The sequence below is a fragment of the Trichoplusia ni genome, chromosome 4, assembly GCF_003590095.1.
Source record: "Trichoplusia ni isolate ovarian cell line Hi5 chromosome 4, tn1, whole genome shotgun sequence".
Classification (NCBI taxonomy): Eukaryota; Metazoa; Arthropoda; class Insecta; order Lepidoptera; family Noctuidae; genus Trichoplusia; species Trichoplusia ni.
Genome location: NC_039481.1, coordinates 1,151,061 through 1,175,121, shown reverse-complemented (window position 1 = coordinate 1,175,121; position 24,061 = coordinate 1,151,061). Strand labels below are relative to the sequence as shown.

Sequence of the window (24,061 nt, the reverse complement as noted above, 5' to 3'; positions counted from 1 at the left end):
GAGTGGATATAATTATATTAGGAGATAGCAGAATTTAATATCACAGTGTCAAATTAGAAATAATAATAATGGTTCCTCCATAGTACAAATGTAAACAAAAACGTATACTTTTGGATTGCGTATTGCCGAGTTAACGCTTTGTTACTTTCTTCACCAACTTACGACTTCCAAACTCCGTTGAATTTAATCAAGTTATACATTAAAATTCCAGTATGTCAACTGAAACCTTTAATCAGGTCAAAATATAAGTTCGATGTCAGACGGCAACAAAGATCATACGCCTCAGTGAGTGAGTGCGCACCAATACAAGAGCACGTCAATTTGTAATCATTTTGGCGGGAAATAAAATTACGTCGAAAGTGAACAGGATAAATATTCAATTTACATAAAACTAATTAAAAGGTAAGTAAAAATGACTTCTATCAACCGTATATATGCTATAAAATCGTAAAAATAACACAGCTAGGCAGCTGTGTATTTAATTTTATTGTTCAACTCTATGATTTCACCATTTGTGATAAGAAGTAAATTGCGGCTACGTTATTACATATTTATTTAAATAGGAAACAGATGTGGCTATTGTTTAGATATAAAATTTCTTTAGAAAGAGAAATAGAGTGCAGCATTGTTGGTAACAATTAAGATTAAATAACTAATTTCACGATCACTATATTGCTTTAATGGGGTCACTTAATTGAAATCTGACTTTGAAAGTAATTTCAAAGAAAGAACATTTTATAAGATTAAAAAAAAATAACTAAGATGGGAGTGCCGTAAAATAATCTAAACAGCACGAGAATACAATAGTGTGAATGAATAAAGGATACTTTCTTAATCGTGTTCTTAATGTTTATCCAGCTAACAAATAACATAATTTAACAAGGAATAATATTGATTTTAAAATGCTCCTGCAAGCTGAAATACTCTAAAGCATCTTTGACATGGGAAGTATTCTAAATATGGAGCATTTCTTATTTTAGATTTTACTACTGTATACGGTGATTCCGGTATCTCTTTTGGTCGGATGTTTTAAAATATTTTTAATAGTATGAACTTAACGGCACCCAACTGGGAATCATACGTTGACATACAGATAACCTTAAATAATGTAAGTTGTTACATTGTATGTATGGAAGTTTAAAATACTTTTCACGATGAAAATGAAATGAATGAATGAAAGATGAGCCAAATCTCAATAAATCCTTACAGTCATGTAAGGATTTATTGAGCATTTTGCACCATTGGCACCCGTTGTTTGTATAGTTGGGACAGTTCGTTTGTATATCCAATCGATAGTTTCAATTGTATTATTCCCTGGAATACATACTATGCCTACCTACATTTTAGGGAACGATGATAATATCAATAAAAACTTCAAGCCATTACATACTTTGGACATTTCCGTCTAAAAGGAAATTAGAACACATTTGCTTTTTTAAGAAAAAAACCTTTTATTTATAAAGGTCATGAACTTGCAACCTTACTACTTAAAATAAGTACCTAGCAAGTTAAGATATATTATGTATAAAGGACTTCCAAATAAACCCAACGCTTCGCAATCTCGAATTTCGAGTCGCCATAGTGACCTAAATAAATCGGTTGCGAATACTTAATTACGTATCGATAAAAAATATCGAAGATCACTATCTACGTTTATCACAGAATTATTTGATAAACATAATTATTTTTAATCTTTACGCAATTCAGGGTGGCTAAGATTTGTCAAAAGAATATTTTACAACGAAAATAAAAGTTTATATTTATAACCTATAAAATTTAATTGTTAAAGTAAATATGCGGTGTGTAAAAAATGTTTACAGTTGTAAATGAGGTCTGATACGTGAGTAATTCGATTGATAAGAGATTCAAGCGTAACTTACATTTGTACACATACCGATGTAGTTTGAGTGTTTTTTTCCTTATACTGTTAAAGAATCTTTCATGTAAACATACTTAGAAGTATTTATTTTGAGAATCGATTAAGACTTATAACACGTACTTACTGAAGTTTTTTCATTTTTTAAAACGTATAGTTTCAGTGTAAAATAATACCTACTCTAACAAAAGATGGATAAAATCAAAACAAATGTAATTAAATTCCGTCCGCGATTAAATAATATGCTTATCGAATAGTTCCATTGGATAATTTACATGGTTTTACTCATTGGCAAACCCCTTGAAAAAAAAACATTTGCCTAATTTCATTGATCGACCATCTATTTTTAAAAGTGCAGCCGCGAATTTATACCACATACTAAAAAAAACGATGAGTGTAGGTACTAGGTAACTACATTGTCTACCTAGACAACTTTTACAAACAATTACGAATGAAATAAACGTTACACGAGTTCTAAATACATAATAACAATTCATAATACCATTAATTACCGTAAGTGCTTTTTGTTTAATTACATAAACACTACACTTAACCAAATTCAAAATAATCGGGTAGTCTCTTAATGAACCTATTTAACACCATATTGTTAAAAAAAAACAAGGACTTATACACCAAACTCATCCGTCATTGGTTTTTTTTTTCAAGAGAAGTGTTTTTTTTAATCAGCCTGTATAAGATTACGGCAGGATGCTCAAATGCGGACAGTTTTAGGGAAGTTCTGACTAAAGTCAGACGTGTTTGTTCAATTGTGTAAACAGTGAACGGCGTGATCGTGTTATTGAAAATTAAAATAATCCTTGGAGAAACAAGGTAAATTGTGTTGTAAAATTTATTTACGCGTTGTTATTGTGTTTATTAGGTGAAATATTTTAATATTGCTATTTACTGAGAATTTGTTTGGTTATATACTTTTTAATTTTTATCGATACAAGTATTTTTTTATTAATTTGAATATTTAAGAATGCACGCAAGTATTTTAGACCTTTTTTCCTTACCTACGGTCAACGTTCCTCCAAAATACCCTTTGTGTTAGAAAGCCAAATATAATTTCAAAGTAAATTGCTTATTATTTGACGTAAGGCATGTTATCGCACATGTGGGTATCAAATGCTTTCTATATCATCTGGCCTCTGCGATAAAATTGATAAAAACTTTGACATTTGGCCAATCATTGAATATTAATTACACGCGTTTGAAAAGAGGCTGTTTTGGCGGTAGGGAATGGATCTCAATCAGTTCATTTTTGCCGACTAAAAGACTATTCAGTTATCTACTTACATGGTTAATACCTCGTCCAATAATAACCACTGATTTACGGATAGTAATATATGGTCAATATCTAATAATTTATTATCTGCTTATTTATTTATTATACTATTAAAGACAGCAAAATAACCGGTAACTAACCAGTTAATTTGTTACATGATCATAAAAGGAAAAAAAAACAATCGAATACAGTTTTCAAAAAATTGTGTGCTTAAGCTCTGTGTGCATGAAAAAAAGATATAAGAAATTGGCGCGAATTCAGATTTTTTGATATGACCAACATATCTAGTTACGGTATAAGCAAACGAAATAAATAAATGACTACCCACATATTATTTAAACTTTATTCCCCCTGTCTATCTACAGCTTATTGAATACAAATAAAACCTAACCTAAAATATTTTAAAATTCATATTTAACAGAACACGGCTCACTATGAAGCCTTACTAGCTCGCCGGTATGGCGCCGATAGAATTCCAACAATAGACTAATGTTTGTGACACAGGAGACTACCACTTTTTGAATAAAGACTGATGCAGTTATCGAAGCGAGATAGCCCGTTACTTCGCAGAGCGGCATCTCTGTCTTACAAGTCCAACAGTGTTACTTGAATTTATTCTGGTTCTCTCCCAGGACCTTAAACACGCCGAGTTATGTAAATACGTAGCCTTCACTTTATGGGATGTAGGTGACGTTATCTTGACCGGCCATGGCAGAGATAGAATTAACTTTTTTCTCATCCAATTTTTTTTATGATTATTAAGCATTCCATTTGAGTATAGTATGGACGTCTGTCGTTTAGTGATTTTGTTTATGATACTTATGTTCTAACTTTTTTTATTGCTTTAGACCTGTTTTGTAATATTTATCTGATTCCATAATAAACTGGTCATGCATTTCGACTTTAGTGCGACGAACAATAATGAAGTGCTTGAATCGGATTGTGCATTGTTTATTATACAAAATGCGGGTTTCTAATTCATTTGACCCCAAATCGATAAACGTTAATTTATACGCACATAATTTTAATAAAATAATAAAGTAAATAATTTGTCCTATCAAAAAATAATGAACCAAACACCAGCCAAGAACAATACCATAATACAGAGTCAATAGGTACGTGGATCAATTTTCGTCGAAAATAATTGGACAAACGTCACAACCCGTCCAATTTATCAAGTCTCAAGTGCAATGTTAACGGTAAAAAGAATGATCGAACATTGTTCAAATACGTAGTACGAATAGTATGAGTCACCTGGTAGTACAGTCAGCAGCAAAAGTCTGTGAATACTTAGAGATTTAAAAGATTTTTATTTTGTTTTGCCGCCAGTCTTTAGGGCGACTCTTCCTCTCTTCCTGACCTATTGGTCTTTCCCTTTGTTTTTCGGTATAAAATTAAAAACAAAAAGTTATTATAAGAGGTCACCACTAAAATACATTTTGAAAATACCAGAAATCTACTGAAATAAAAAATGTGAATGACTTTGTTCATCGACCGTTGCCGACCGCACTTTCAATAGTAAAAAAAGTGAAATTCCAGTATTATGTAAACAAAAAACCAAAACAATAATATTCTGGCCGTTGATACCGGCCAAGGTCAGGCGTAGGTCGACGGAATGAGTTTGGAGAGCACACGTGAGACGAAATCACGGAAACGAACGTGTTCATACTTTAATGATAGAGTAAATATTGGAATCAAGGCAACCTTTCTCAACACTTTGACGGTTGTACAGAATGCATCTTTGTTTGTATATTAAGTTTGATTAAACATTTTGACAACTGGCCAGTAACTGGTACTACATTAACTACACGGTGAAATTCTTGCCATGCAAACAACATAAATAATTTGGTTCGTACCTATATTTTTTTTATAGACAAAAAATTCTCGCATTAGTTGAAAAAAAACGTCAAAATGTTTTGCTTTCTATTCCCCGTAAAACAGGCGATTAAAAAACGTTAGATTACATAACTGATGTCTCTAGGTGCAACCTACCAAAGCTTTATTCTCATGTCAGTCTTTTGAATAAAAAAATGATAGTATTAGATTGTATAAATTAAAAGATATGCGTCCAAAACGTCAGGATTAGATACATAATTAGGTTATATTTTGTATTTTCACATTATCATATACGAACAATGTACAAAGGCGGGCTTAATGCCTAAAGCTTTCTCAATTAGTTATAAACCGAAACTTACTGCGATGTTTACAGAAACGCTTTGAGCATTGCGGTTAAGGGTGGCGGACACCGGTTCCCCACCGAACAAACCCGACCGTTACGAAATATTTGGTCAAGACCATAGACAGAGAAGACCATCGATTAAGTACCTACTTTCTTGTATTCATTCCGAACAGCCCTCTTCCACTTAAAAAGCAATTGCCTCAACATTACCTGCACTTAAAAAAGTGATTGGTGACTTCATAAGTTGTAAGTACCTGTAATGGGGTTGATTGCACAGGGAGCTCTGTATAAAAACTATTATTTTAAGTTTAGTATTTGGCCCACGAGTACCGACCTGAAAGTTGTGCCCTTGATACAAGTAACAAGTATCTCATTTTTTTTCACGGGAGGAGACCTGGGCCGATAAATGAATATCAGTTAAATTTGTCAATATTCGTATTTTCTATATAAATTGAAATTAATTGTATTGACCGTGAGTATTCCGGACCGTACTGAATTGACTGACTTGACGGGCCCCGGTCCTTTAAGGCTTTTACGGGCACATAGGTCCAACGTAACATGCACAGGCCTTGTTGAGAACTTTAATCTTGAACGTAATGAGGAATCTAAAGTTGTATGGAATATCTAAATTACAGTAAGCGGCTTCAATACAAAATTTATTTATTTACATAATTAAAGCAAGGAATTACTAACAAATTGGTTCATAAATGAACGTCATCTGTATAAATATCTTATACTTCTCAAGTAATAGTAATTAATACTACAACAGTTACTACAAAACATTGTTTTCGCGAATCATATCACGTTTTTACGAGGCCTCTGAGTGGTAATCACGTGATACCAAACATAGGGCTATCAAATCAACACAAGTTATCAATAACGTTATCAGTCTAATTTTCATAACTACACTGGCTTCCTAATTATCAAGCATTATTAAAAGAATTCACTTGGTAACAGTGAAAATAAATAAATCATTGTTATAATAATGAATTTTATTATATGTACTTACTTACTTATCTTTATTTTCGTCTTTAGATGACGTTATAAAACGTATGTCAAACAACGATAATCCGGTTAATAAAACGGTATTTGTGGGCCAAACCTAACTTAAAAGATATCTTTATAATTATCCACGAAATTACGTAATTTCATGTGCTAAGCCGGGGTAAATTAAGTTCTGACACTTCTGATATACATATATGTTCAAATTGAAATTATAAGATCGATTATATAATTATTCGTCCATGTCAGTTTTCAAGAACACCATGTAGTTAATCAAAGTGCTTGCCTCTCCCGGTTCAAAAAGAAAAAAGGTTTTGAGTCACAAAAAACATCGAGCCGAAACAAGACTCAAACATTCCTTACTTATCATTTATAATTGTCAGATTCCTTTTGTTAATCAAAATACTTCACACCGAAATAAAATATCTCTCGTCATTTTTACATTTAAAAATATTTAATCGATGCACTTCCAAAAAGGCGAGCTTCGTATTTCAAATTCAGAGAAGCGCACTGGCACGATGGCGTCGTAAATCATGCAATTATGAAAAAAAAAGTAAGTACATCGGTGTAACGAAATTAAATTCGGAGAAACTTTGTTTTGTGCCAGCTTGCATACTGTGCAGTAGTGCGCAGTGTCGGCTACGTGGAACGGACAACTCGTTTTACTGTGCACGTAATTATATTTCGACGTAAATCTCGATGCACAGTCCGCACATTGCATACAAAACAAATAAAACTCACATTATAAATAAAACAAGTGAACGCGAACGTGACGTATTATTTGACGCTGGACGCATGATGGGAGATAACGTAAATAAGCTAATTTACACTGTTCGTGGATCGCGAATATAATGGTATATTAAAATGCCATGTCGTTGCACTCTGGCACGAGGATTGCCAATATTTTAAACCGGCGAAATGACTTGCGATTTCAAGAAGTTCTGCTAATAATTTACGGCCGTTTGCACCTTCAAAAGTAAATATAAATAATACAAAAGCAGGATTATTTTTAGAAATGCATTTAATGCTGTATTTTGAAAACATTTATATTTACACCTTAGATATGCAAATAAATGATTTGAAAATACCCTAGTGAGGAAATATAAAGCAAGTTTTTACTCCCAAAAGCGTTTCATGCAAATTATCATGAGGACGCAAGTTATTATTGCAAGTTGCAGAAATTCAAACGCACGCATGTCTGTAAAATGTATGAAGTTACTTTGAACTGCAGCCCACGCGAATTGTATGACATAAATACATAATTGAAGGAAACGACTAACAGTTTAATGGTCTTCTATTGGTGAGAACTTCAGATGCAACTTTCGGTACGATTCTAAGCAGTACCTACTTCATTCTTTAGTTTTCATACAATATCGTAAATGAACTATTTCTAATTGAGAAGTAGAAGTCTAGTTTAGAACATATTTTACCTGTTCTCACTGAACGTGAACGTAAACGTGATGATTAAGGACTCCGATTGGATCCGAAACGCATGAATAAACTGTTAAGAAATAAATAATTATGAATCTGACTATTACAAATTACAAAGGTAAAAACCTTAGACGACGGGATCCGCGCTTCGTGGTCACTAGTCTTAAATCCAATCAGATTGAATCCGAGTAAACTGTTCTTAAGTATAAATAGTATCACCATCATTATCATCAGCCCATATTCGCCCACTGCTGGACCTAGGCCTCCCCAATTGCACGCTGTCGAGATCTATCTTCGGCTAGTTTGTAAAGTTCGTCAGCATTTTCATTTTCCTATAGAGTTTGAAATGTCAGTTAAAATGCACTAAACTGGATTCATTTCAATTTATCTTCTTACTTTTCTACGTAACATTTCATAAATGTGTCATGACCAATCGACCGGCAAGAATTCATTCGAGAACTCTTTACAAATATTAACGTCTAGCCTTTACGAATTGTCAATGATAAGAAACCCATGTGGTAACTCAGCTGTATTGCGATTACGAGGACAACTTCTTAATACATTTTAATGTAACAGCTATGACTAGTCGCTGGTAGCTATTTGTTACAATGTTGAATATCCAGCCATAAGTGAATGGTTTTAGGTTTTAGAGACAGAATGTAGAGCAGTAGATAGAATTGGCGTTTATGCTTAAGCGGGTGACTTTATTAGGAGATGACGATCAACTTAACAATGGTTTGATGGATTTATAACGAGTTACAGTTCATACCTAGTCCCAAAACACAACTTGCTGGCCGCGCCGACTCGTCTCCGCTGTCTGCCTATCTGTATATGATGAGCAGTGATAGACCAGATATTATATTATATATATTGATACAAAACCTTTGAAATGTAATTTCTTTTCATTAAGTGACTTAGGTTAATTTGTTTTACAAATTCCATCGTTTGCCATCAACGATTTCCACCTCTTCCACCTACGTTTCTAAGTTCCGTGGTTACAAATGATTCTCGCTGACAACGCTAGTTAGTAGCGACTAGCGTCTAATTACATAATATTTACTTTTAAGTTGCGGTGCTATTTTTCTATCTGCTTACTTCACTCTATGTACGTAACTAGCTTTGTTTTGCTTTATCTGTACATTATGTGTCGAATAACCTGTGGTCTGTAAAATGCTTGTTAAATGTAGGTAGGTACCTATACAAAGCTTCAACAAATTTTCCGCTGGAAGTTCCAACTTGTCCTCCAGAAAAAGTCCCAATGTAATATTCCACAACTTTAACACAACTCTAACTATTCTCAAACTAAGCAAAGCTTGTATTATGAGTACTAGACAACTGATGAACATTCTTATACTTATAGGTACTATATATAATTTATCCCAGACAAAATAAATGCGCATTTCGTACTTCGATACGTTTTACGAGATGACAAGTACAATTTTCTTCAGTCGTCATTTATTTTATAAAAACCACATTACGATAAGACACGCAAACATGAAACGGCAAAACGATTACAATATTTACATTGTCAAAGATTTCGGTCAAATCTGTCACCTTCACATCTTCAGTATAAGCCTTATTGCCTTGAGACAAGTTGACAGTCTTAAAACGAATTAAACAAAGACTTGTTAGTTACATTTATATGTTTCCTGATATTATTTAAGTATGTTTGTCCTTGCCCCAGTCCCGTCAAGAGAAATGGGTGCAGCTCAAAATAGTATCTTTAGTTATCTCGAGTTTGTTTATTATTATTGTCCATGTGATTAAAAGCCTGTTAGTCTGTAAATGTGTTTGCTTTTCTTGTGCTGTTGCATCCTTGTTCACAGATTATTCATCTGTCAACACGGATTGTTGACCCATTAAGGATATAAACTCAGTCACTACAGTCATGAATACTATAGTGGTAGCTAAGTTATTGTAATTGTTTTAATAATCATCATCGTCTTAGTTATACTCTTAAAATCTGTAGCTAGGCAGCTTGATAGATAAATTTAACAAATTCTAGGAACATCTTCCAAACTCTTGAGGAGCCCTAGACAAATCCAGACTTTTTGATTAAAAATCTTAAAAATTATACAACATTTAATTTGTGATTAAATTTTTCGTTCATTCTGCTTTCAAACCACTGGATACTGCTAGTACAGCTGCTGCTGATACTAATCATTCACCTCTTACCAAAATAGGCCTTTACCCAGTTGTAGAACATTAATCTATTCACATCCGTCACGAAGCTGCGAAGCCATGAAGTCTAGAAGTCCCCCGTCACATCACGACAGACACACGTGTACATTTCACACTCGTGTCAAAGTGCAACAACTATATTAACATCTAGATAAGTTCCTGCTGATCGGTTGCCGAACAATACTTCTCGACAGCTTATCTTTAGTGCTAACTGTAAGTGTCAATTAGTAGGTTATTGGATATATTTACGCGTTTTCCTTATCGTGCGTCTTCTAAATAGTAATCACTGTTTGCTAGTACTTAGTCATGAGTTTGATTGATAATTTTTTTGATAGTTTTGGTTAAACAGCTGTTCGGTTTGACGGAGAACTTTTGATGTTGCTTTCGACTCTACATGTATGTGCTAAAGCTACTGAGATTGGCTGGTTTGTTGCGTTTTCTAAATAGAAACATCATGTCAGCTTAACCTTTTTCTTTGGTCCGCGTTCTTTACGCTCCTTGTTTATTTAAGCGTGTTATAATATAGCTTATAACCTTGGAAGATGTAAAAAAGATATTCGAACCATTGATCAACTAAGACCAGTCAGTGTAGATTGAACTTAATATTGCACCGTAAACTTTTTAGGAATTCCTAATAAAATGTAAAAAAAAAACAAGTATGAAACTCTGACAGAATAAATGTAAATATTGGGTTTGTACGACCGTGCACTGAGTGCATTTACCGAATAAATACTCCTTAGTAAACATGAACGCATGATGACTTGAATATGGTATTCTAAGCATGTCACAACAGCCAGTGTCTTATTATTAAAGGTTCCATCGACCTTCGGGCAACCCGCATACTTATTAACCTACATAATAAGACCATTAACGAAAGAAAAATCTTTCGAGTACTAAAAAAAGATCCAAATTTTTATTCTTGAGTTTTTATCCGATGGCACAATATATTAACATTTTTTTCTGTTCTTTTTGAAAATCCTGTACCAAGCAATTCAATCCTTGCGACACGGGGGGGGTAATTAAAAGTTCTCGCCCTTAAAACATCCCTAAAGGCATAATTCGATTACTATTTGATGGCTTTCCGCACGAACCTTTTAAGCAGATTGATTTTTGTCTCTCACTTTAAATTTGCCAGTTCCTTCACTTTAATTGTTCACTTAATAAATAAAAAAGTTTTCAGCAAAAAGTTTTTAACACTCTTACAGAATAAGTTTTGGAAGCCGTAAAGCTTTTATTATAATGACCATTATTTTGATTTAAATAGATCCGTCTGTTACAAAAACTCGAAATCAGTTCGTTTTTTGAATCTAAATTGGGACTCTTCAATAGATATCAAGTAACGGAAAGAAAAGGGTGAGTCACTCACTGGGTAGACGCTTATATAGGATGGCATATAGCATAATCGACGGTAAAGGGGTCAATGATAGCCCCACTTAGTTAAGTTGTGTCTGCCCTACTTACTGGTATAGGTATACTTACTGACATATCGCAGTATAAACTCTGCTCGTCAGACTTTTTTTGTTCAAAGTCTAGGGCATACATAACATTTTTGGGATTGCGGGTTTAAGTGTTACAAAATATGTATATTTAGTTCTAGGTACTGTTTAACGAATGTCCGCCTTGATGATAAAATGATTGCTAAAATTTCATAGTTCTTAGTGCTGATACCAGCCTGATGCGTGCTAGTAGATCCGTCTGAGTAATATTTTCCTATACGGTTTTGAGAACGACCTACTCTTAACAAAATGTTTTTTGGTTAGTAGAGGGAATTTTCCAGGAACCACTACACGAGGAAGTGGCTAGTGTCAGACTCTTACCGACTGAACCTAAACTGCCGCGCAATGTCTCTCGCATTTAATACGGCGGCAATGCATAATAACTCATCAACCACGATCTCTTCTTCCCGTCTGTAATAAATATTCTTACTTCTCCTTTATGATATTTCATTTGTAAAAGCGAGACACCGCTTCACGCAACATAATACGTCTCTCTTCCACAACGACTACAGAAATCTAAGAAATATTGATAGGCGGTCGTAAAGAGCGTGGATAGTAATGGCCACCCATTACGATTATCAAACAGTGACAGGTCCATTTAATAAGGCTATCAAAGATCAATACAAATGTAAGCAAAAATTGCAGACACCGACAATGTAACAACCGAAGATAATTTCACTTACATTTTTAAACAAATATACGAGTAATTGTTTTAAATTATACTTTATCGTTGAAATGGTCAAGGACGTCTCATATTTATCTCTATAAGTTATAGGTACCTGATATTGAATTCAATTATGTTTATGCATTATAATTAATTAGATAGCGACGTTTTGAATTATATTTATTTTATTGGGCGTGTAATGGTGATTTTACAAATGGTTACTCTTAATTTAATATAAAAAAAATACAATGTTATTAGCACTGAAATATAACTAATATATCACAACAATAATTTGTCTACAACAGTGGCTAGTCAATAGATAATTAATTAATGCGTAAGGTCCATTCTCATGGGCTTACGTTACGAAACATGACGTGTTGTATAGAGTCCATAAATACTTATCACACATTTAATCTGATTACATACTTATTTCTTCTAAATGGAGCGTATTAACAAGTTACTTAACTGAGTTATAACGTTCGATAAAGCGTCGTGTGATATAAATATGTTTTATTACGACAACTTTAATATATATCGTGGAAAACGTGACTCAACTGTTAGAATGACGTCCTTTACATCATCCTTTGTACGTTAATACTCGTATTTTATGAAAGAGACTGATAGAAGTCTGCCGGTTTCCCAATTAGAATATTATGGAGGAAAAAAATAGATAGGTTAATTAAAAAACTTTTCTCCTGATTTCATTGCAAGGATAGCCGAGTGGTTGAGATCACAACGCCAATCCACTGTGTCATGTCGCGGGTTCGATCCCCGCGTAGAACAGGCATTTGTGTCATCCACGAATACTTGTCCTGAGTCTTTGTGCACGTGACTTTGTATGTTTGTGAAATGCAAAAAGTATTATTTAATTTGTTTTTATAAATACCATTGAATGTATACTTAATTAACATTTTCAATGTTAAATACATCACAATTAATCTAACTTTATTAACACTTTCAGTCTATAAATACATTAAAAAACTTAGTAACAAAAAACATCTGACCTTACCTAATTATGAATCAATCAAAATTAAATAAATATTCGACTAATAAAAATGCCGAAAACAAACCTTGGCCAAATGTTTGCCCATATCTCCACACAACGTCAAATGAATGGGATACCCTGACGCACAGCACGCCGTTTCATTTAGTAAATGGTTAGTGAGTAGTGATGTTACCTTGACTATTTGCTAATAGAGAGTCCACGTAATCGAGAAATACAATTCGATATACAAACGCCCACAAATTGATGTTATGTTGCGACACAATTCCCAGAAGTCGCTCATTACGTTGAATAAAAAATAGGTCACATAGAAAGAATTTATATTGAAATTGTTAGTACTGGTGTAGTAAATATATCAAGAAAATCTTAACCAAAAACGACGTAATACAACTACACTGTGCACTGATAGCAGAGTGTCGTCGCGCAAAACTCACAGAACGCGACGTGTTGCGGGTTCGATCCCCGCGCAGCACAAGTAGACAAAAATTAAGAGAAAATAACCTTCTGTAGATGAATAAATTATAATTATTGTTTAGAATGGTAATCGGTAACCTTATTTAGTGCCTACTGTGATAAACGTAATTACTTAAGAAATAACTATTTGATTATTCATTGTTTTGTCTACCTTTTCCACACACTTACGTATATGTTTAACAGATTTATAATTATCAATCAAAAATTAACTAACTCCTTGCGGGACCGTATATTCGTAACACATACATTTATGCAATAATAAAAGACGTTGGCGGGACCAAAAAAGGTTCTACGAAGTGTCACTGCACTCAGCCAAAACAGGTTTTGTTTGTAATTACACACTTTAAAAATGTAAATAAAAAAAAAACGAAATACTACTATTACCACCTAATTAAACTAATTTACGCGTAATTTGAACTCCCTTGAACTGCATCAGTAGTTGCATTGCAGTCCGTATTTTTTTCTTGAAATAGAAGGCAGATAAGGTAGAAATCTTAAAAAAAATAAACTGACACATAGTAAGAATTAACACATATTGGACGTATCATAAATGAAATAAACAAAGCAAAGTAATTATTACCTACTTAGATTTAAAAAGTTATATAAAATTAAAAATTCGCCGACAAATAATGCGTCACTTGTGATGATATGTCAACGCCATGATTTACATACCTATTAAAAACTAATAAAAGAAAGGAAAACCTATACGAATTCTGTTCAATTAAAACAATGAAGGGAAACGAAATACATTCTTCTAATCTTCGTATTGTTTTATGATATTTTTTGACGTCACGGGATTGTTATACCTATGCATAGGCACAATAACTATTTTATTTATCCTTATTTTCAGAAAAACTTCTCACGAGTAGCTCGCTTTCTCTATGAAAAAAAAAAATGTTTCCCATGTTTTTTCCTAATATCAATAAATCTGGACGTGTGTGTGTGTGTTCACATTATACGTACAAAGAAATAGATACCGACCAAATGGGGGCCCTCTTTTTGAAGTCGTTAAAAACATATTTCATTACCTTATTCAAACCACTCATCAACTACTAGTGACTAATATTTACATTTTTAAAACTATATCAATATAAAATGAAAAATACACATTATTTACAAAGCGTCAAAAAAGACATCTTCATCCCTGCCAAAGTCGGGAAACATGCCTAGAAGGCTGGATGCATTGCCACGTTGTATGGCAATGCTAAGTCTTTGGGCAAAATATAGACCAGCCTTCTGATCATGGGTAGAGTCGACCAAACGCTTTGCGAGTTCTTTATAAAGAACTACTACTAGTGACTAAAACAAAGTTATGTGTTTATCAATTTCATTTGATCATGAGTACTCAACCACTCATTTTCTGGGCATGATAAGGGACTTCTACATTACAAAAAATATTAATAACTGTTATCATTATTATTGCCAGACTCCAACCTAAACCATTTATCAACTCGTACTTAAATCGTGGGTATTTTGTATCAGATCCAATGATCCTATTTTAGCCTGTACATCTTATCCAAAGCATTGTTAGAGCCAGCTTCTAGTTCATTCTGGAACATCCAAACAAGGCCCAGTGAAATCCGCTATGATCCCTATTTATATTCGTTTATGTATTGTGCTCTAATCGTCTTAAATATAACCCTATTGCTATTTAATGTCCATTATGCAGCTATTGGCCTTTTTGGACCAAGGCACTATAATATCTACCATCTATCCATTATATCTATAAAAAAGATTTTGAACGAAGATTGGCACAAAATACCTATATACGAGTATGTACACACGATACGTCTATATCATTACGTCAACTATAATATTTGAATCTACAATCTAATTGATAAAGGTAATGTTCATAGTAAATAGTGGCAACGTAGTAGCATTCTCATGCAACTACGTTGCTTTTAATCTTCATCCAACAGCAACCGTCTGTGATACTATCAACATGAGGAAAACGTGTTTATCACACTTTACACGATTCCCATTTGAAGTTCATTAACATACATAGCTTACGCTGCAAAATGTCTGTCGTAAAATCGTTTTATTGAAGGCTATCAATTTTATATTGACAATAAACCTCCGAGACGTCATCTAATCATGTTTAATTGTGTTTCTAACAATAAGGAATTAATTCGTCATTTCTTTACGTATCGGGACAAACGGACAAAATAGACACAGACTGGGAACGATCATTTGTTTATTTATTTGAATTAGGAAGTGAGCTTGTGTCCTATGTTCCATTTTTCACAAAAAAACATTTGTATAACACGCAAATGTTTGCCCCAACTTCCCAAGCATGATAAAACCCGCATCATGAATTCATGAGTCACCAAACTGTCAGTTGACATCTATTGGCGTTGAGATAACCAACACACATCGTAATTACATAGAATACGAAATCCTTTAATACTTAATTACTCATTCGCTGAGTAGGTGTTACAATGTTAGCCTCTAGTAATTACTCCACTCTATCATGTAGGATCATAAATGTGTAGATAATTGACAATATTCTTTGTAATCAGTAGCTCATATATCCTCATATCAACAGTCAACAGACTAAGTGGACTTATCGAGATAGTCTTATTCGTTGATACAAACTGCATTATGAATGAAATAAAATATTTTTTTGAATGAAATTTATTGTTCTTTACATTATCGTGTAAAAATGTACAGTATATCTAATATCTGTTAAAACACTTCGGTATTAACTACTTTATTTCAAACGAACAAAGATCATTATTGTCACATTTTTTTTTTCAATAACTTGCCTTAGACGATTTTTATCGTATATCCATAATGCATTATCTTTGAACAATGCCCGTTTGTTTTAGAATAATATTGTCGTTAAGCAGTGGCCAGTGATATTGTTGTCAGTTTCAATAATAAGTTAATATTGATTGTACAAAGTAAACTTAGTAGTTAACATTCCAGAAACACAGTCAGATACAAGCGTAAATAACACTTTTCTATCTTCACATTCGACCAAGTTCCTCTCCAATTGTATTACGAGTAAGCTTACGTCCTATCCTATCCTATTACTCTAATAGTAGGTAATATCTGTAATGAAATAAGACTCTAATGTTAGCTCGATTGACCTAAGTGGATTCACCTTCCTTAATTCGGCGATGAGGTCAAAAATATTCCCATGCGACCTCTTGACGGGAATCCTTTCAACAAACACGTGAGGGCCAAGTTCATTCACCGTTAACTCGATTACATCCTTATGGTTCCCACATAATAGCCCAGACTCACATCAAGGTACAATGCGTCATTCGTGTAAGCACAAAAGAAATTTAACAGAGCACTAGTTAGTAAGACCGCAATGGACTCGGAACGTGAGCCTTTAACCGGTAGTGGCTTTAATAAAAGATTTGATATATCGCAAGCCGGGCTATTGTGGGCAAGACCGCTGACAGCTTTTTAAGTACCACTGATTGTTGCCACAATTGTCCCACAAATAACTCTATACGAGTTTATTATGCAAGGTTTAGTGCCAATATTTTGTTGAATCGTCCAAAGCAAGCGCAACAGCACAATTAATTGTAGGAAACGTAAATAGTCTGAATCTACAGAAGCCAACGGTCTTTTGTACCCTTGACATACTAGACTAACGAACTAATCATTTCCTACTATTCGCAAAGGACCAAGTCGTTAAAATTTATCAACACAATAACGTGGCATTTAACGTTAATTACAACGTCGGTCAAGAATATAAGACTTTTCTTTCATACATTATTTATATAATCCTTGAAGGGCTTGAATATCCAATTCGCATTACTTTGAGCAATTTAAATGACAATAATATGAATGAATGATTTTCATAATTTATGCAACTACATTAGATAATAAGATCTTATCGATGAATAATAAATGCATAATACGTAAGTATTATATTTTAAAATCTTTATTATAACTACGGTATTGTTTCAGGTGAATCAAGATGGCTGAAAAAGATTCAGAATTGATGGAAAAGCGTCAGTCTCTCAACGGCATGGCGGATTCTTCGGGGGGCGAAGTAAAACTCAAACGAGAGTTGGGGTTGTTCTCTGCTGTCAATTTAATCCTTGGTGTGATGATCGGGTCTGGTATATTTGTGTCACCGGCATCAGCGTTAGAATACTCCGGATCCGTCGCCCTATGTCTGATTATATGGACAGTCTCTGGAATTATATCATTATTAGGTGGGTGTAGGTAAGATACCTATTGACTTATGTATAAAAAACATAATGTACACGTCTGAAAAGCCTCATGTTTCTATAATTATTATTTATTTTCAGGAGCGCTATCGTTTGCAGAGTTGGGAACTGTTGTTGGAAAATCCGGCGCTGAATATTCTTATTTTCAAGAGGCGTTTGGAAATATTCATAAATACTGGGGGCCATTGCCTTCTTTTATATGCGCATGGATTTACGTAGTTATTTTAAGGCCCGCAGAAGTTGCAATTATTGTGATGACGTTTGCTGAATATTCAATTCAACCTTTTGCGCCAGAAATGCACCCAGACCAGAAAAGTATAGTGATAAAACTCACTTCAGTAGCCGCATTATGTAAGTTTTTATTCATTTTTAGTTAAGAAAAAAAAGTGATTTCTTATCAATTGTGTGTTACTTTTAATAAGGTATAATCGATTTCCGTCCAATCGATTAGGAACCTCAATGTATGACCATAGCGCGCCTCACTACAACTCTATGACCTGTCAAAATGAAGTGACAACCAACATCTGTCAAATTCAAATTTCAAATACACTGGTTGCGTTGTTTGTTGATAGTGAAATGCGAAGCGAATATTAAATGTTTTGTGAATAAAATTAGAGATAACATTAAACAAAATCGTGACCTCAAAACTATAATATTCGTTAATTGTATAAGAACTTTTATAAAGTAAGTATTCGTTGTTTTTTTTGTTTTACAATACAGAAACATCTTAGTTTTGTTATAACAACTAAAGTTTTACAAAGCTTGTTTTTAGAATGCCATCGGAAAGAAATAATGAAACTCGAGACGCTGTTAAGCGAGAAATAAAAGGAATACAGGCGCGTTGTATGCGCGAATGGAATATTATCGATAATTCACCTTTGGACGCGCCGAACGTAAGCGTTGAAGACGTTCAAGAGAAAACATTAAATTACATTGAAGGGCTTCGAAATGAGGTTCAAAATTCGAATACGCCGATCACTGCGGACGATAACCTCCTTACTAGTCAGTTCCTTAACGAAATAAAGGAAAAGACTGGCCAGGTAGAAGAATTCACCGCTTTTATGAAGGGCTCTATACACGATCTTGATGCGGAAATAAGCAGGTAAAATATAAGAGGTTTTAAATTTTTTTAAGGTTATTTAGAACTATCCTTATCGTTGCAATATCTAGCTGGTATTAGGCTCAATAAATACTTGTTAACTTGTAACATGACTGTTTTGTTGCCTAACCTATAACATTTTATAAAGAGCAAAGCGAAATAGCATATATAGAATTTACTTTACAATTTATAGATAATTATCATGATAAATTAAATCTTTTCATTTGCATGCATTATCATGACTTTTATTATTTAAATTGACCCTAATATTCAATATTTCAGATTAAAAACTCTGATCACCATAACACAAGAAGCCAAGTCTCGTCCGAAGGTCAACAAGCGTGAGGTGAAAACGGAACACATATATAAAGCCAAGGAAAAGTTTCAACTCATGAAGAATGAACTGCACGGACTGATACATTCATTGTTCCCTAACTCGGACAACATGATAATTGATACTTTGGGGGTAAAATATTTTAATGATAATATCATCAATAATGCAATCAATCTGATGGTACCTCTAAAAGTAAAAAAATAAAAATGTGTCAGCGAGGCCAATCTATGATTATATCTAGATTTTTAAAGTTTGTGAATTTTCTGTTGAATCAGCTAATGATTAAAGGCTCTTGTTGAGTCTGAATTTCTATAAAGATACTTGAGTAAACCCTTGGTACATTATTAACTCATCCATATGTATTATAACTGCAACAGGTGATGATGAACACTAAAATGAACAAAAAAAAAATATTAAATGATGTAACGGTTTACTCACGCGTATTTATCGGGGTAGCCCCACTAGTTTCGGTTCGAGTCGCAGTTCGACTCGCGATCCCGCCGCGTCTGCTCATGATTAAGGACTCCGGTTGGGTCTGAAACTAGTCGGGCTACCCCGATAAATACGCGTGAGTAAACCGTTACATCATTTAATAATGAATCATTCTCACGACAGTTACTATCAAAATAAAAAAAATTGTTGAAACTGCTCTGCAGTGACTTAAAAAAATATCGAAATTATCTTGTATAACATTTATTTTCTTTCGTAAGTGAAAAAGACTTGATCAAATAAAATTTTATTGTTTAAGGTCTGAGCACTTATGGATATTATAATAAATAATAACAAATTTAATTTAATTTACAGCAATTAATGGCAGAACATCTGAACGAAACTACTAATGGATACATACCAATAACAACTGAGACTTTTCAAATAATAGAACTTTTAAAAGATATGAAGATTGTTTCAACAAACCCTTACAACCATATGGAAGTTAAATTATCATACTGATAGTGGCTATAAGTAAGGAAAATGAAGATGTATTTGAAGAATACTGATTGAATGTTCAAGAGTTACAACCACTTAAAGGATTGCACAAGAAGTTAATGTTTTGTATAGGAGATACAAGAACTCATGCACACATATAACTAAGGCTCCTCTCTGTTGTACATGCAAGGTCAACTTAGAGCATAACCATGGTGTTTTACCAACGTTTGGTTGTAATGCGATTGCTGCATGTATGCTCCATGATATGGTTACTAAGGTCTAGCCTATGTTCATCTTGTCAAGACTTAAACTTTTGGGAACGATTTGGCATTTAAATGAAATATTTTTTATGATATAAGGACTTAATTGTGCTGTGTTATTAGTTAAGATTTTATAGTAATAAATAATAATTGATACACAACTTGAATATTCGTTTTATTGAATTAAAAAAAATCGCAAAATTTTGATAGAATCGAGTTCTGTTTCTTAGATCAAATTGATCGATTTGGTAACCGTGAACCCGATAATTTGTGCAGTACCACGAACTATTCTTGATCCACAGCCGATGAGGATAAATCTGGATCGCTACTCTATCTAGGTTTAGCTTGATTGGTTGTACTAGGATCGAATCATAATAAAAAACCGAAACCAGTTTCGGGAATAAACCTGCTGGCCCTCTAATGTTACCAAAAAATAATATATAAATTACCATTTTCGAAATTATATGTTGATATAAGTATTTAATGAAACGAAACTAATAGATAGTTGTCCCTTTCAGACATTCTTCGAGAAAGTCATCAGACAGGATTGATGATTAGTTCTAATACGTCTTTTTTAGTTATTAATTAATGATTATTTTATTATATTTCAGTTGTAATGACCTACATAAATATTACGAGTGTGAAACTATTTGTCAAAGTGCAGAATATATTTGGAGTCTGCAAAGTGTTGGCCTGTCTGATTGTTATTGGAGGAGGCATTTATGAAATTGCTAGAGGTATGTTAAAACTTTATGAAGTTAAATCCAATACTTATGTATCAAAAAGCTAGCTGTTTCTGCTTGGATGTCGGTTACGGGTTTAAAGAAGTGTTATTCCAAGATGGCCTGCTACATACTCATCAGCTCATACAGAACATGCGGATTTTTTCGTCGCATGTTATATTGGTTTAAATGATAAAAAAATTATTACTTTCATCAAGTAAAATACATCTTCGTCATGTTTTACATTGCATCTAAGCGACTGTCTTAATAGATTGGAATTTATACGCCGTGCTTGCTTAAAGTTCTAAAATGCTAGTATTTTATTTGTCCAACATGAGTTCTGGCCCTTCATATCTAATTTCACTTCAGGTCACACGGACCACTTGAACAAAGGCTTCGAAGGCAGCACCACCAGTCCCGGGGGTATCGCCCTCGCACTGTACTCAGGTTTATGGGCCTATGATGGATGGAACAGTGTCACTGTCGTCACTGAGGAGATTATTAACCCTGGAGTGTGAGTAGTATTGAATATAAATTGATTTTAATCGTTAATTAATAGTCTGTTTAGTATGTGTTTGTAAATTAACGGCCTTGACGGTCGGTACATGTATAAGTAAGTGAATATCTTTGTAATATGGTGTTTTCTTTGCATTAATATACCATCGATACGATACTAGTATGCATAATGTATGGAAGTGGCAAGGGGATAATCTTAGAAATTCATTAGCCATTTTGAAAATCCTTTCATTAATTGTCTGCTACAAAGTTTAATTTTGACTTTATTCTATAAATAGTAAAATTACCTAAATCTCTATCAAAATCACCCATCTCCGCAATCCTCGGTACACTTTTTAAAAACATCGTGATCGATTCTACTATCTTGAAAAATAACTGAAAACCTTTCCTTCCAGTAACGTACCCCTCAGCATATCAATCGCCGTGCCCCTCATCACGGGCCTTTACGTGTTCATGAACGTGGCGTACATGACGGTCCTGAGCTACGCGGAGATGACGTCAGTGCCAGCCGTGGCCGTGGCCTTCGGGACGCGGGTGCTAGGACCTGCCAGCTTTCTGATACCTTTAGGGGTTTCTATAGCGACCTTCGGATGTGCTATGAGTGTGCAGTTTGGTGTTACGAGGTAATTTTGTGAAATTTGTAAGCTTTAAATTGCTGTTAAATTATCCGTTGAAAATAGGGATGACGACTAAAACTTATAGAATGTTAGAAATGGTTTAAGCCCGTTACATAGATACTCAAAGAATATTGACAAATATATTTAACTTTGTAACAGTATAAACTAACAAACATGTAAAGTTCAGGAGAGACTGCTTAGTGACGTAGCGACTTACTAAAGTTCATACACAACTTTTACTGCTGTAATGTTATCAATTTCTGTCTGCGGGACAGAAAAAACAGTCATTATTAAATATGAAACTACACGATGGAATTGAAAAAAATGTCGTGTTCCCTATTGTAAACCCGCTATTCGATTGTTGATGCTTCCCCAACATCTGCACAGCGCCCACTATTTAAACAGAAGTGACGTTAACTTACACAATTTTATATTACTTCATAAAGAACGTCTTTTTTCAGAGTGTGTTACACAGCGGCTCGTAGTGGACATATGTTAGAAGTACTCTCTTATGTAAATGTCAGGCGAATGACGCCTGCGCCTGCTGTGGCTTTCCAGGTCAGTAGCCAAATGAACTCATAAACATTATTCTAGTATACCTTCATTGAGTAATTAAACATAACCAGCATTGTCCTTAAAAATAAATTTACTTTTTCTTTTCAGGCAATACTGACAACAGCATTCATATTAGTTGGTAACATTAAAACTTTAATAGAGTTCGCCAGTTGGTTCCTTTGGTTCTTCTACGGGCTGGCAATGGTCGCTCTGTTGGTACTGCGAAAAACACAAGCGTCGACGCCTCGGCCGTACCGAGTCCCCACAATCGTACCCATATTCGTGCTAATTGTGGCGATATTTTTATCAATACTGCCCATAGTACATGATCCGTCGCTCAAGTACTTGTTTGCTGTGGGCTTCATCGTGATGGGTGCCACCGTCTACACTGTATTTGTATACTATAAGAAGACTCCAACTTATCTTTTAAGTAAGCATTATTACTATATTTATTGCGAAACTTTAAGAAATCTTACCTATTGGCATAAAACTAGACTGATATTTTACATGTTTACTCTTACTACTACTATTTTAACTGTACCTTATTGTCTACATTCAATTTTGCAAGCTACATACTGCATTGAATGCATGTTGTTGCATGGAGAAAACGATATTTTTTTGTTAAATAATTTCGAACTAACACAGTTTAAATCTGGTAAATGTAAGTTGTCTTCATTCGCTGTCGGTGACTAATTATTTGAATAACTACTCTTTATAATTTGTTTTAATAAATGTTCTCTTTTTTCTCAGGAAAATTCACATTCGTGACTCAAGTCCTGTTCGAAAGTGTACCGCCCAGCAATCGTCAAGACTGATTTTATATTAAACTAATTTTATATCTGTAAATATAGTACAACAAAATGAATAAAATAAAAGTATCGATATATAGATTAAGATTTATTACTTTGTTTTATTTTACCAATATTTCTGTGATACTCATGAAGAACTGCTTCAGGCACCTATACGAAACGTGAATTACTAAAGTTGAATTCATGTAAAATAATAACCAATAAAGTAGTGGTAGGAATAGCTTGGGAACTCTTAAAGCAGTTGAACAAGTGGAAACATTTTTAAATCTCGACGCAAAATTGGGATATTATAAGGGTTTGACGTGTCTGTGTGTCTTAGGCATCACAGCTTCGGAGCGGATTAAGAGTTAGTTTTTTATTAAAGGTGAAGCATGTTTGATAAAAATCCGGTGAGCCTTTAAAGTTGTGGGGTAGAACAACCGAATGGTTGCTAAT

General features: G+C 33.8%; 2 protein-coding genes across 7 annotated transcripts; both read left to right on the top strand.

Annotated features, from left to right (window-relative positions):
• Positions 1–274: 274 nt before the first annotated feature.
• LOC113492465 (b(0,+)-type amino acid transporter 1-like) lies at positions 275–23,678 on the top strand. Of its 4 annotated transcripts, none has more exons than XM_026869916.1 (9): positions 275–402; positions 17,522–17,772; positions 17,869–18,138; positions 21,019–21,144; positions 21,499–21,643; positions 22,041–22,268; positions 22,724–22,820; positions 22,926–23,247; positions 23,568–23,678. In XM_026869916.1, the coding sequence occupies exons 2-9, from the start codon at positions 17,532–17,534 to the stop codon at positions 23,630–23,632; spliced, it is 1,494 nt and encodes a 497-aa protein (XP_026725717.1). In that variant the 5' UTR covers positions 275–402; positions 17,522–17,531; the 3' UTR covers positions 23,633–23,678. The 4 variants fall into 4 exon arrangements, with proteins under 4 accessions (XP_026725717.1, XP_026725718.1, XP_026725716.1 ...); XM_026869917.1 differs by lacking the exon at positions 275–402 and adding an exon at positions 1,796–1,840; XM_026869915.1 differs by lacking the exon at positions 275–402 and adding an exon at positions 2,565–2,707.
• LOC113492469 lies at positions 18,159–20,574 on the top strand. 3 transcript variants are annotated; one of them, XM_026869924.1, is made up of 4 exons: positions 18,159–18,471; positions 18,549–18,889; positions 19,169–19,352; positions 20,025–20,574. In XM_026869924.1, exons 2-4 carry the CDS (start codon positions 18,561–18,563, stop codon positions 20,169–20,171), a joined length of 660 nt encoding a protein of 219 aa, XP_026725725.1. In that variant the 5' UTR covers positions 18,159–18,471; positions 18,549–18,560; the 3' UTR covers positions 20,172–20,574. The 3 variants fall into 3 exon arrangements, with proteins under 3 accessions (XP_026725725.1, XP_026725726.1, XP_026725724.1); XM_026869925.1 differs by having other exon boundaries at positions 18,539–18,889; XM_026869923.1 differs by having other exon boundaries at positions 18,160–18,471; positions 18,560–18,889.
• Positions 23,679–24,061: the final 383 nt, after the last annotated feature.

Bases quoted from the DNA above. Each gene is read 5' to 3' on its own strand.
- LOC113492465 (XM_026869916.1), top strand. From the start codon at position 17,532: ATGGCTGAAAAAGATTCAGAATTGATGGAAAAGCGTCAGTCTCTCAAC. The intron at 17,773-17,868 runs GTGGGTGTAGGT...ATTTATTTTCAG, and splicing joins TGGAATTATATCATTATTAG to GAGCGCTATCGTTTGCAGAG. The intron at 21,644-22,040 runs GTGAGTAGTATT...CTTTCCTTCCAG, and splicing joins GAGATTATTAACCCTGGAGT to TAACGTACCCCTCAGCATAT.
- LOC113492469 (XM_026869924.1), top strand. From the start codon at position 18,561: ATGCCATCGGAAAGAAATAATGAAACTCGAGACGCTGTTAAGCGAGAA. The intron at 18,890-19,168 runs GTAAAATATAAG...TCAATATTTCAG, and splicing joins CTTGATGCGGAAATAAGCAG to ATTAAAAACTCTGATCACCA. The intron at 19,353-20,024 runs GTAAAATATTTT...TTTAATTTACAG, and splicing joins TGATAATTGATACTTTGGGG to CAATTAATGGCAGAACATCT.